The sequence below is a fragment of the Balaenoptera acutorostrata genome, chromosome 4 (genome assembly GCF_949987535.1).
Source record: "Balaenoptera acutorostrata chromosome 4, mBalAcu1.1, whole genome shotgun sequence".
Classification (NCBI taxonomy): Eukaryota; Metazoa; Chordata; class Mammalia; order Artiodactyla; family Balaenopteridae; genus Balaenoptera; species Balaenoptera acutorostrata.
In genome coordinates this window covers 136039446-136054169 of record NC_080067.1, presented here as the reverse complement: position 1 = coordinate 136054169, position 14724 = coordinate 136039446, and the positions used below count along the sequence as shown (strand labels likewise).

The 14724-nt window shown below is 37.7% G+C and overlaps 1 protein-coding gene across 8 annotated transcripts in view; it reads right to left on the bottom strand.

The window, feature by feature from the left end:
* Window positions 1-871: 871 nt before the first annotated feature.
* USP16 (ubiquitin specific peptidase 16) overlaps window positions 872-14724 on the bottom strand; it is a 30699-nt gene continuing 16846 nt past the window's right edge. For all 8 annotated transcript variants that reach the window (XM_057546039.1, XM_007173810.2, XM_007173811.2 and 5 more), the window contains 9 exons: window positions 14165-14243; window positions 12602-12693; window positions 12191-12247; window positions 11097-11273; window positions 8236-8896; window positions 7029-7123; window positions 5731-5817; window positions 1189-1345; window positions 872-1074 (listed from right to left, as the gene is read on the bottom strand). In XM_057546039.1, the coding sequence (XP_057402022.1) occupies window positions 950-1074; window positions 1189-1345; window positions 5731-5817; window positions 7029-7123; window positions 8236-8896; window positions 11097-11273; window positions 12191-12247; window positions 12602-12693; window positions 14165-14243 (1530 nt within the window). In that variant the 3' untranslated portion in view covers window positions 872-949. The remainder of the gene's footprint in view (window positions 1075-1188; window positions 1346-5730; window positions 5818-7028; window positions 7124-8235; window positions 8897-11096; window positions 11274-12190; window positions 12248-12601; window positions 12694-14164; window positions 14244-14724) is intronic.

The window sequence follows — 14724 nt, the reverse complement described above, 5'->3', positions numbered from 1 at the left end:
TATAAATAAATGAAGCGAGTCAGTTTTTATACAGTGGAGTTTTGAAAAAAGCAAAGACCATAGTAAAAAGTTAATTTAACTTACTTTACAGAACATGTACTACTATATGTTTTGGTTATATAAGGTCTTTGAATAACACTTTGAAATTTTATACTGTTTTTGGTATTTCAAAGGAATTTGGATGCAGTATGGCTGACTGGGTCTTAGGTAAACTCATCAAGGAAATTTTAATAGAGAACCTTACAGGAAGTTTAGACAGGTTTGGTATTAAGGCTCTTAGGGTTGTTTGCAACTTGGAAACAGTGGCTGGCTTGGGTAAAAAAAAGGAATTTATTAGGACAGTTCACAGACTTTCTGGCCAGAGGCTGGCATTAAGGGGATTCCAATGAATGTCTTCCTTGGGTCGATTAACAATTGCACAGAACAAGTGCAGAGTTCAGCCTACACCCCAGCTTATGCACACTGCATGGCATCAGAACAATTATATATGTTACTACCAAGGTCAAATACCTATGCTTATAAAATTAACACTTTTTTGCTTTAACTAACACACTTGAAGTTTCAGTCTGAAACTTTTTAAAAAAAATGTTTTCTAGTAGTGTATGTCAGTACAACTTAAAATCTTCTAAGTAATAAAACAAGTTTTAGGGGTAATTCATTTTATTGACGTGTTGCAAACCACCACCCAGACGTATTAATAAGCACAGAGGACTTAAGTAATTCAGAATCCTTTCCAGAAACTGGAAGCAGGAATAAAAACTACTGTGACAATACAAAACCACTGTAAATTTTTAGGTATTTTCCCTTCAGTATTTCAATAAACATGATTTCTTCTGGCATGTATTTAATTTTAAGTGAACATGATTTACAGTTAGTCTTTACTTTTTTATTATTACAGCCATTATAAAAGCCATAAACATGTTTCCAGAGAAAGCACTTCTTGAAATTGTTACAGTATTCTCTCATAAAATAGGAGGTAAGCCTGTGAATTTAGTACTTTAGTTGTAGGCACAGCTTGCACATGTGTGTCGCTGATGTGAAACCACTGTCCTTTGGTTGATTCCATTTCAAAATCTGTCAGGAGGAAATGTAAAATTAAATATATAAATGGAAAGATTCAAGTTCATCCTTTTTTGGTTTTGCCATAAATATCTGCTGAATACCAGATTTCTGTAAGACCTTTCTTACCCTGTAGAATATCACCGTGGAGAACAAGATTAGAAAGATGACTGTTTGCAGATCTTGCCTTGGCATAGGCAGTGTAATGCCCTGACCTCATGGTACCACTGTGTTCAACGACTCCATATAAGGAATATAGTACCCTTGTATTTTCTTCAGCAACATTCTTTAAAAATGAACAGAAATCAAAAGTTAGTTCTAGTCCCATTTATACAGATGCCATCGGCAAGACAATTTTAAACTATGCAGAGGGTCTCTTAACCTTCGAGAATGCAGAAGTCCTGAGTCTGAAATGGACTATTATTTTCTCCCCACCTTTTCTCAGCCTACTGAGTGGTATCACACTTATGTTTTTACTAGAAAGTTGTTACCATTGCTCTTGCCCCGCTGGAAGAACCATAAACCAGGGTCCACCTGCTAGAATCACAGTTTCCTGGCCCAGATACTTAGATAACTGAACTTGGCAAAGTTTCTTTAGGGATCTGGGATCAGATCATTCAGAATACCTCAACAACGCATCATCCTATTTCCAGCCCAAAATGGAAGCCTTTAACAGCAAGAGGAGAGCATTTAGGTCACACCCAAGACCACCCCTTAACGTTTTCAAATACCCCCTGCAGATCTGGTGAGAAGGACATGCAACTTCTCAGGAGCTCACTTTCCCCATCGAACATGGAGGCTGCTTATTTTAAGATCACATGTGCCGTAGGGCTGGTCAGCAACAGGGACAGGTGTTCCAGCTGGGGGCCACTTGCAGACAACTACTCCACTTACGTTCTCTTGTAAAAAGTCTTCCTGAACAAGCATCACTGCCCTTCAACAGTACTGTCACTACACTCTCTATAATCTTTGCCTCCCTATTTGCTAAAGAACTCTATTACATCATCCCAAATCCTGTCAGCTTCCTCAGGGATTTCAGTGTCCAATGAACCTCACGGGATTTTCCCTGCCATTCCATTTTAACCAACCACAGCCAGGACTACGTTCTGGAATCGGTCATCACTCAGAACCCTTTAACTTCAAAAATCTTAACTAATTTTCTAGTCTCAGTCTACAATTCCATTCTTCCAACTGTCACCTCACCTATACTAGTCAACCTAACAGGATCCTCCAACCCTCGTTTTCTCCTGGCTTATGAGGCCTCTTTTGGCCTCATTCCCAAAAAAAAACTCTTCACTTGTCAAAATGTAATGGAACAGCAACAGCAACATTACCTGAGAGCTTATTAGAAAGGCAGAGTCTCAGACCCCACCTCACACCTACTGATTCCCGTGTGATTCACATACACGATAAAGTGAAGCCCCACATACCATTCTTACAGACAACCTCCCAACACCCACCACCAGCCCAGCCACCACATCCAGCTCATCACGTAACCCAGCTCTGAATTCCACAGTGTACCTTCCCCGACCCCATACACAGCTGCTACTGCTAGGAAACAAAATTCTGTAACCATGCAGCCTGGAAAATTCATGATTTTCTACCTCACCAGGTCCTCAATGTGACCGTGTAATTTTATAATGTGTCCTCAGTTAGCTGCCTCTTCCATGGATGTCCTTCACAGCAACTAGACCAAACTGTCACCACTCTCTTGTAGCCTCTCCTTATAGTTGACCTCACCTCCCACTTCAGGAAAATTGAGACATGACCTACCCAGCTGCATGTTGCCCACTCTCAGGAACATGAAGTCTCCTTCCCTTTGGTTCAGAGATTCTCCACTTAGTGTCCTTATCCCAGCCTTCCTGGCCTCCTCCAGGATCTTTCCTCAGTTATCTCTCTTTTCTGTGTCTTTTACTTCTAGATTTTCCTCTTTGCCTACAAACCTAATTAAGTCTCCTAGTATTAAAAAAAAAATCTTCATTGATGCACATTTCCTTTTCGGCAAAAGCTCTAATGTATCTATATGCTCTATCTCCAATATTCTCGTTCATTTCTCAACCTACTGAAGTTACCAACACTTCTTAAAAAACTTACCATGACCTCTATACTGTCTAACACTTTCTAGTTTTTTTCTCTGATATTCTGACACTGAGGCCACTTAATCCTTTCCTTGAAACCTGAACACAGGACAATGGCATTTTAGGCAAAAGATGGATTCCTGATGACCCTGTATTCAAAACTAATCCAACCAGAGCTATTTCTATTTACAGGCATATCTCATTTTATTGTACTTTGCTTTATTGTGCTTCACAGAGACTGCATTTTTTTATAAATTGAAGGTTTGCGGCAATCCTGCACTGAGCAAGTCTATCGGTGCCAATTTTTTTAATAGCATTTGCTCACCTGGTGTCTCAGTGTCACAGTTAGGTAATTCTCAAAATATCTAAAACCCTCCACCAGCAAAAAGATTACAACTCAGTGAAGGCTGAGATGATGGTTAGCATTTTTTAGCAATAAGGTATTTTTAACTAAGATATGCACATTGTTTTTTTAGACACAATGCTATTACACAGTTAACAGGTTGCAATATAGTGTAAGCATAGCTTTTATATGCACTGTGAAACCAAGAAATTCGTGTGACTTGCTTTATTGCAATATTTGCTTTATTGTGGTCTGGAACGGAACCCAAAATATCTGAAGTATGCATATACCAGCAAAAGTGGCCCTAGCCTATGGTAGTAACATAAAAATAATGACAATTCACTCTACCCACCATGTCTGAAATAACTTTCTTGGAGAATTTTAAATTGGGAGAGAGGAAGGGGGAATTTCCATCATTTCAAGTTTTGCACATAAAGACTTAATATGTTTACACTGAAGTATTTAAAATCTGAATAAAGAACAACAGTTTAGCTTCTTTTCTTTTCCAAATTCTTCAACATGGAGATTCGCTGATATCCTCGGTGGTGTCTTCTCCACCTACGCCTCTTACACTCCGATGCTCGCCAGAGTTCTGTCATTAAGTATCTCTCCTTTCTCTCTCCTTGTTTACACAAGAGATCCTATCCTCTCATAGTTTTAACCACCACCTATGTATTGATTTCCGAATCCTTATCTCCAGCCCTAACCCCTCTATTCTGGCCCTCAGACATGTACATCCAAATGTTTTCTAAACATAGCCACATGAATATCTCAAAACGATCTGAAACTCAGTGTTTCCAAAACTGAAATTATTATTCCTTTCTCCACCTCCCAACCTGCTCTTCTTCCTGTATTTCTTACCTCAATTTATGGCACTCCCAACTACCCAGACACTCAAATCAGGCCCTGGGAATCATACTCAACTCCTTCTGTGGCACCCTCAGCATCCATTTAAAGGCCTCTGCCTCATCTTCCAGAGGCAAGAGATCAAAAGTCTTGTTAGGGGCTTCCCTGGTGGCGCAGTGGTTGAGAATCTGCCTGCCAATGCAGGGGACACGGGTTCGAGCCCTGGTCTGGGAAGATCCCACATGCCGCGGAGCAACTAGGCCCGTGAACCACAACTACTGAGCCTGCGCGTCTGGAGCCTGTGCTCCGCAACAAGAGAGGCCGCGACAGTGAGAGGCCCGCGCACCGCGATGAAGAGTGGCCCCCACTTGCCACAACTAGAGAAAGCCCTCGCACAGAAACGAAGACCCAACACAGCCAAAAATAAATAAATAAAACAAATGTGGGGTTTAAAAAATAATAATAATAATAAATACTTAAAGTGGATACACTTAGGAATGGAAGCAATGTTTAAAAAAAAAAAAAAGTCTTGTTAATTTTACCTCCTGAAATATTCCTTCAATCTCCCCATCTCCAGCCCTAGTTTAAGCTGTCATCATCTACTGACTGAATTAACTCAACAGCCTCCTAACTTCTCTGCCTCTAGTCTTGTCCTCCTAAAATCCAGCCTCCATTGCTTCAGCAAGTAACCTATGTAATATACAGACCTGGCTGTGTCACCCTGTTGCTTTAAGTTCTTCAGTGGCTCCCCACCGCATACCTAATAAAGCCCAAGTTTCTCATCACAATCATCTTCCAAAGCCTCATTCCTCTCTCACTTCTCTGGCTTCATCTCCTAGCGTTCCCAAGACCTTGTACTGTGAGCTCTAGACCTGCTTATACAGACAGTCCCTGGCACCCACCGTGCCCCTTTACACTGCTCTGCCTTTGCTCCTGCTCTTCCCTCTGCCTGGAAAACTTGTTTCCTCTTGATTTATCATACTAAGTCTTACTCCTTGAAGTCGCAGTTGAGTCATGTTCTACCTCCAGAGCCTTCCCTGAACCACCAACATGCTGGGTTAAGTGCATATCACCCCTGCTCTGTGTATACCAATCTTAGCACTCAACCATATTAAACTGAGATTATACATTAATATATCTGCTCATCTTTAGTTATATGCCCTCAGCTCCCAAGACGTCTGCCACAATAATGGGGGTTCAAAAAAATGTTGAACTACAATAACAACCTAATGTTCAACATGATTCATCACAGATCTTGACATTATAAAGGTACAAAGATCAAACACCCAGTCTACTCAGCAGTTCCTATCAACTTCATAGATATGTGAGTTGCTGTTGGAGTATTTGGTAATAAGCTATGATTTCCCTTTAAAGGATTTTCCCAAAAAGGCAAGTTCCACCTACCTTACATTTAAGGGTACAAAAAGGAGCCAAATCTAAGATTTCTGGAAATTTTATGTGTCTGTTAACTTTGCGTAGGTTAAAACCAGCCTATAAAAGAAGGATAATAGATTAAGTTCTCTTCCTGGAAAAGCTGTACATGTTAAGTAAACTGTAGTCCCACCCCAATGCCCAGAAGAACACTAACATCTAGCCCTCGTTCAATCTGCTTAGAAGACTATCTCCCTGACTACTAATTGATTTCCAGTTGATTTGTTTTTGCTAAGAGCAACACACACACACACACACACACACACACACACACACACACACACACACACAGTCCAACACACTGAGATAGCTGCTCCTATAAGAAAACTCTCAATGTTTCTGCTTTAGGCATCTGGAAAAGCCAGATTAGACAAGAGGTTTCGAGTGCTTAAAACTCAGCAATAGCAGGGACTTCCCTGGTGGTCCAGTGGTTAAGAATCTGCCTTCTAATGCAGGGTACGCAGGTTCCATTCCTGGTCAGGGAACTAAGATCCCATAAGCCACAGGGCAACTAAGTCCGCACGCCACAACTACTGAGCCTGTGTGCCACAACTACAGGGCCCATGTGCCATAACTAAGACCCGACACAGCCAAAAATAAAACAAATAAGTAAAAAATAAACATTAAAAAAAAAACTCAGCAACAGCAGAATACTGTTCTGTGAAGCACACACTTTCAGCCTCACTTTCTAACCAAGCTTGGTGAACTGTTCAGAGAGACCCACCCAATTAGTCAAACTCATACCAATCACAGAACAGAAAACACTATGAAGGTACTTTGGGACTCGAACTGAATTTACAACTTGTACTGCTCATAGGAAAAAGTCTTCCAGAAAAGATGGAGTCACCAAAATTATGAAAAGCCAAGGTACCAATCAATGCCTTTTTATCAAGGGTCAGTAAAAATAAGATACCATACAGATCACTAAATTTCCCAAGTGTGAGATATAACTAGTAAACTGGTCTTTTTTCTTTAAACCTGAAAATATGATTAGAGTAAAATGCTAATATATCTAAAAAGAGCAACATGAGTTCTAGTAAAACTGAGGCGTGATTGTGCCTAAATTTCTCTTCCACCTTGACATGCATCTTCATCAAACCCCTTTTGTGTGGTAACATAAACATATGTATTACTTTACTTTCCTACTTCTTTGAAGTTAGAATTAAGAAATAACAGAAAGCCAAAAAAAACACAGTAATATGTTGGGACAATAACAAATAAAGCAGGTGTCACATATTTAGAACAAATTTTAGGTAACAAACAAGGGGTACCTGCTGAAATCTCTTTAAGTGAAGAGTGAGAACAGGAGGAGCAAGGGAAATGAGCATCTGCTTCTTGGCATTGGTGTAAACATGCTGCTTTTCACCTACAGAAGGAAAGTAACTTTAGCAGTGTGAGGACCATTTCAGACCTCCATATAGCATTCACATCTGCTATAAAACCATTTCCAACATCTAAAGCAAGGATCAGTAAGCTTTCGGGAAAGAACCAAATAATAAATATTTTAGGCTTTTTGGACCAAGAGGCAAAATCAAGGATATTTTGTAGGTAATAACACAGAAGAGAAAATTTCCACAAATTTTATAGAATTCAAACTATAATAAAATAATTGAGTACGACTGCAGTCTACTGAAAAGAAGAATGCAATCATTTTTGGAGAGGTAACAATTAGGGTTCAAAGTTCATGTTTTCTACTATAAAATCATTTTCAAATGTTCATCTGTAAAAAATATTTTTAGCTCGGAGATCACACAAAAACAAGAAGCAGGCCAAATTTAGCCTGCAAACCATAGTTCACTTACACCGGCTCTAAAGCAGACAGAAATGCTATAAAATCAACACAATTTACTTTTTGTATCAATAAGTAAATAAATAAAAAGCTAGACTTTTTAAATGTTTCAACAATTCTAGTAAGAATCCTTAGGAATCTATGATGCCTCCCTATCCCACTTACCCAAGATCAAATAAAACACAAGGTGGGGGCAGGGGTAGGAGGGGAATTATCAATATCTTTCTGTTCTGTATTTGAAGAAGATGGTAAGAAAGCACTGTCCTCCCAGTACCTTGCACTGGGCACGTCACTTCAGCCCGCTGAAGAATTAAAGTGTGGTTTTCTGGATGCAAGGGAGATGAGGGTCATCACAAATGACAGGAAACTGAGGATACAAAGAAACAGCCCCTATCTGTTAAGCAGCCTGCTGTGATAACATCTCAGTGGGATGATTTCCCTACAGGGAGTGGTATCAGAGCGCAAACTGCCCCACTTTAACTGCTGCTGGATGCCACAGAGTACTAGCCACATCAACAAAGTTCTGCTTATCCGTCCTTCTATTAAAATATTTACACAGGATTTTGGGAAAAGGGAACTTATTGACACCATCCAAACCCTGATACAATTAAAACAGTAGTACTCTACTGATACAGTGCAAAATGTACCCCTAAACATTAATTTTACTTTCTGTGAAAGAAACTGAATACCTTTTATATTTGCCTTTGGTCCACTATACTGTCTCCGTGTGCACACTTCACAAAGCAGTTTATTAGCATCTCGAAGTTTCTCATTTCGGGTGAACTGATACAAACAATGTTGGATTGAACATTCATCAGTACTGAAAGCTTCCCTGTTTGCAAGAGTACAGAAAGCAGTTTCTGGATCTTCGTTTACAACCTCATATACCTTCGTCCCGGGAGTATGAGCGTCATTCAGAATCTCTAAATTTATTTCGTCAGGTTGAAGAGCAGCATTCAAGTTAAGGTTCTTAAATCCACTGGAAATGTCCACTTCTCCACTGCTCCCTTCCTTCATGTAGGCACCATTTAAGTCCCTAGTACATTCAGCACGAGAGGCCAAAACCTTCAGATCATTATCCATGTTGACATTTTTCGTATCTACTTCCTCTGTGGATTTTTGATTGTCAGTTATACTTTCTATCATTTTTTCATGGCCATTCAAATCTTTCTGATTAACACAATATTCTTTATGTATAACTTCCTCTTGTGAAATATGGTTGGATTTAATATCCACTTCTCGCTGAAGTGACATTTCAACTTCACATTCATTATCTTCAGGATGGTCAATGGCACAGACGTCATTTAAATGAAGAACTTTTCCTTGAATTTTTTGTTGCCTTCGTTGGTTCTGTGTAAAAAGTACAAAACATTAAAAAGAAACAACGAGAGAGAGGAAGAGAAAAAGCATACACGTATCACATCAGGTTTTCCTGTTTATCAATCAAAAATAAATAAGTTAATAAGGAAGAGTTCACTCCCAGAATTCCGACCCTAAAAGTTCCTTTACTATCAGGGATCAAATAAATTATAGAGAAAAGTTCTTTGGGGCTTCCCTGGTGGCGCAGCGGTTAAGAATCCGCCTGCCAATGCAGGGGACACAGGTTCGAGCCCTGGTCCGGGAAGATCCCACATGCCGTGGAGCAACTAAACCCATGCGCCACAACTACTGAGCCTGTGCTCTTAGAGCCTGCGAGCCACAATTACTGAGCCCACATGCCACAACTACTGAAGCCTACACGCCTAGAGCCTGCGCTCTGCAACAAGAGAAGTCACCACAATGAAAAGCCTGTGCACCGCAACAAAGAGTAGCCTAGCCCCCGCTCGCTGCAACTAGAGAAAGCCCACGTACAGCAAGGAAGACCCAACGTAGCTGAAAATAAATAAATTAAATAAATAAATTTAAAAGAAAAGTTCTTTGATTGAAAGCAGGGATAAAACATCACCAATCATCAAAAAATTGTCACACAGGGCCAAATAAAAATGTGCAAGACATGGTCTCTGATCCAGACAGAGCAGTAAGGCTGTTGAACCCAAGTAGCCATGTATTAAAGCAGGGGGCAAGTGTCTACACACACACCAGGAAGGGATATATCCATGTGAGTTATAATTACCAGATCAAGGTTTCACTTAAAAGATAAAAATGAATTGAAAACTCAAGGATGTATAAAAACAAACCAAAAATTCAAGGATGGGCAGAGGGATGGAGGAAAACATTCCAGGAAACAAATGGCCCAAAACTAGAGAAGCAAGCAAGCCACATATACAGACGACAATAAAATACTCTACCCACTTAAATCACCTTCTTTGCCATTTGCTGCCCATGTCCAAGTGCGGGGCGGGGGGGGGGGTTGCATTTTATGCATATTTCTGTTACTGGAATTCCTAAAGACTCAAGGAGTTAGCATTCTGAGTTGTCACTAAAAGGATAATCCCTGTGAGGCTATTTTGTAATACCAGAAAGCTGAAGGGCAGCACATAGGGCTCTGGACACAAAAATTTTCTGATATGCTTCAGTTAAAAATAGTACACATGAAAGAAAAATGGGGAAAGGATATAAGCAAATACGTCAAAGGAAAGGAAATACAAACAGCCCTTAAACATAAAAACATACTTAACTTCACTTACATTAAAATAAATGGAAAATAAAACTGCACTGAGATACTATTTTCCATCTATCAGACTGGCAGAAATCTAAAAGTTTGATAATACTCTGCTGTCAAGGATAAGGAGAAACAGCACGTCTCATATGTTGCTGGTGGGAATATAAATTGGTACAACTTTTGTGGAGGGCAATTAATTTATCAAACCACAAATACAATCCCTCTTCTCAAAATGTGCCCTATCGATGACATATGTATAGGGTGATTCACAGCAGCACTGGCCATCATAGCAAAAGACTATAGGTGTTCGTACACCTAAATCAAAAGAGAAATGGTTAGATGAACTATAGTACATCTATTATACTATATTTAGTAGTATGTTTACTACTAAAATAGAATACCATACAGCTGTTAAAAAAGGAATCTTTGTGTCCTGAAATGTAAAGATCTCCAACAATCTAAGTAGAAACAGACAAAAAGCAAGGTCCAGAACACTGTGCACAATTTTTAAAAGAAGTGAAAAACAAGACTACATATTTGTATTGTACTTGATCATATTTTCAAAAAAAACCTAGAGGGCACATAAGAAACTAATGAAAGTAGTATCTATGTCATACAAGGAGGGAGACTTTTATTGTACACATTTATATTATATATTTTAAAATTTTTGAATGTCAATGTATTAGCAACTCACAAAATTACTGAAAATGAACTAAAGTTTTTTTATAGTTGTCACAATGCAGAATTTTTTTTAAAAAGCACATTTTCTTCACATATACTCAGAGAAACTTCACTGCAGAGAATAGTAAATGAGCTAATTCTGTAATTGCCCAATGAAAGTGCTGTATATAAAATAACAGACATGTCTACCAATGTCACTCAGACTTTAAACTCAATAGTTCAAAAAATTAAAATGATAAAAGTATGGTTTTCCTCCTAATTACCCACCTTGGCTTGCTTTTTGGCTTGCTTCTTTGCTTTTTTCTGTAAGTGCTTACTTGTTCCTGAAGGAATATCATTTCTCTCCTTTATATAACTGTCATTATCTTTTTCTTCCTCACTTTCTTTATCTTCATCATCCATGGTCTTTTTCAGATTTTTATCATTTATACTTTTCTTACCACTCTTAAAATATGGAGAGAATATGGGCCAAAAATAAAACTTTACTATTGTTGGTGAAGAGATTCCATGTTACCTAAATAGTTTTCTACTCCTATTTTACACCAGATTTATTTTTCACAATGTTTGGAAACATGTCCAGGACAAAATTCATTCATCTCAAACACCAGAAAGCAATCTTCACATACTGAGAAAACAAGCAAACAAACAAATAAAACAGTAAAAAAGGCAACAACATATGAGTGTAATAGAAAGGAATTTAATGAGTTGTATTAGATACATGCTGTATCAAGCTGTAATTACATCTATTTCTAAATGCACTTTCTGTTGGTAAGTGATTTACATGTCCCACTACAGGTATTCCTTTTTATTCTTTTCTTTCTTTGCATGCAAATGACAGTTTTAAAGAAAGAAAAAACAGAGTAAGTTTAGTAAGACTTTAATCACTAAGTAACAGTGATTTAAAGGGACCCCCAATTCATATTAAGTTGAATAATGATTTATCCAATACTCATAATATGTTCTCTTTTTCCTATGACTACTTGATAGGAACTAAATTAATATGGCTTAAAACTGAGATACTCTCTTAACATTTATAAACTTAAATCTGTAAGGGATTTGTGGTTAATCTTAAATAATGAAAATAAATAGTAATTTATATGAAGTAAATATTTCCCGATATGTAAACTAATCAAGTTAATTATCTATAAATAATTCTAGACACACTCTTTAAAAATATATATATATTTATCCCATTCTCTTTTCAAATCTTTAAAATTCTTCTGTCTCATACACACTAAGAAAAATTTCTCCATGCTTGGCCTAGTAATGTACAGCTTGGAAAAGGTAGCAAGCCCTCCCCCATAAATCTAGCACAGGAAAGAAAAAAATCTACTTAAATAAAATAAATGCAATAGTCTTACCTGATCATCTAAAACCGGTAGAGACAAATCAAGGAACGATTCATGAACCAAGGAGACCTTAACCAACCAAAAAAGAAAACGTAAAAAGGAGGAAAAGATTCACTTTAAACATTATATAGTAAAATCATGGGGGAGGGGGTGCTAAATTTTAAAATAAAGGCTTAGGAAAATGAAATGAAAAATTACAGTGTTGAGGACTCTGGGTTAGGGGAAATCAATTAAAATATTAAATAACTTCTTCCTGATATAAGGAGTGCTCATAGTTCCAGCAAAAAACTATGCATACTTGGACAGTTCAAAAAGAGTATCTTATAAAACTAACTAGACATTTCTGTTTTTGAAAGAAACAATTGATAAACTGTACACTATTAATACTAACGCATAAATCCAGTCTGCACTACATCTACTTACAGTTCTGCACTCATCACACATGATTGTACTAGTTAGTTCACCACCAAATACTCGGTCCACAAAACTTGGTACTGATTTTTTCTTTTCATAATCTATAAGGGGAAAAAGTCTATCAATTACCCTTATATAATTAATGAAATAAATCGAAACTACTTACTTACCTATCTAACCCTAAAATTTAATTTTAATTTCCTATCCTATTGACTTGTTTTTCTCTATTCATAATTACCACAATTTTATTTTTATGCTACAGTCAGCAGCGTATACTCCACTTCTAAGCATAACACATTTTAACATAACCACATCTTGTGAAAAAGAAAAAAAAAGTTCTTATCCAAGATCTAGTCAGTGGAAAATAAATTTTGCGAGTCAGTGAGACTTTCTGTATATCAGTATCTTACCTAGTAAAACAAGCAGATCGAGCTATAGACAGAATGCTATTTTAGCTCGCTTCTAGCTCTAACATTCTAACACTGGCAGCAAGTTTGGGAGTAACTTGCTTTGTGAGCTCCACTTAAAACAAAAACAAAAACAAAAAGCCCTCAGGAGAGTATTTCAGACAAAATCCTCCTTTTATTTTTCTATGTTCCCAGAAATAACCTTGCTAAGTTTAGCATAAGGTGACATAATTTTACTACCTAGTAGTCCAACTTTCTAATTACATGAAATGTGTAGGCCTTATTCAAATGACAGGTGTCATTTATACAGAAACACATTTTATGACAGACAGTGTGAACAGGCTTGCTTCTCTCTCTGTTGCTGGCCAGGCCAGCACCAAGGGCACCAAGGAGGTAAACAGTTGCTATGTGTTGATTCTGAACTGTGCTTTACAATACAGTAGTTGCCAGTCACTGGGGCCACTTAAATTTAAATTAGTTAACATTAAATGAAAATAAAATTTAGCTCCTTAGTTGCACCAGTCACATTTCAAGGGTTCAGTAGCCACATGTGGCTACTGTATCGGACAGCAGACGGAAGCGCTCCGTCATCACAGAAAGTTCTACTGGACAGACCTTTTCTAAATCTTTAAATGTCACATAATAAGAATAAGGTTGCCTCCATGATTAATAAACCAGCTGACAACTCTCAAAGACAATCACTGCTAATTAAAGTCTAAGCGTTTGAGGGAATTCCCTGGTGGTCCAGTGGTTAGGACGAGGCGCTTTCACTGCCGGGGCCCGGGTTCAATTCCTAGTCGGAGAGCTAGCCGTTCCGACTAAGACCCCACAAGCCGTGTGGTGTGGCCAAATAAATAAATAAAGTCTAACTTTTTGAAAAATAAAATTGTGATGTCATCGTAGCTCTACGTTTATAAATTTCACCATAATATTGCATAAAAAGAATACACCGGAAGTTAAATTTTTCTAAAGTATTTACCTTTGGAGTATTGAATAATTGTTTTAAATCAACGAAGATAAAGAGAAATTATAATAACTGTGGATAATAATATAAATAATATAAATTATTAATAACTGTGGATTTGAAATACATGTGCTAGCAATCTTGTCCTAAAGTACAGAGGAATTCAACTATAGTGCTTTAGTTCAAAAATTCAGACATTACCTTTAACTTTATTTTTTAGTTCTTCATCCAGTTTTTCAGTAGAATTACCAAATGCTTTAAGAATTCCTTTACTCACTCTCTAAAAGTAAGAAAATAGATATACCATTAAATTTTATAGTTATTTTCCTTAAAAAGTATGTAATCAAGAAAGTGATCAAGAATTAATTAGCTCCCCAAACTTACTGAATAAAAATTAATATTTCTAAAATCACATTTTCAAAATTAATTCCAGGAGCTAAAAAGAATTATACTTAAAAAAACAATCACTAACCCCTGAGCAAAGGCACCATCTTATCATTTCAAGATTTTAACCTACTCAAACCAAAGCTTTTCAGAACATGCCCACCTCCTTTGAAAAGACCACTGAAATACCATGTCCTAGAAGCAGAGTGGATAATGAGAGCTACAGGGACAAACTCCAGTGCTCAAAGCCCAGCTCCATCACTACTGGATGACCTTGAACCAGGCACTGAACTTCTCTATACCCTAGTTTCATAATCTATGAAGTGAGAAGATGACGCACAGAATGGCTGTGAGGACTGAGTAAGGTAATGCTTACA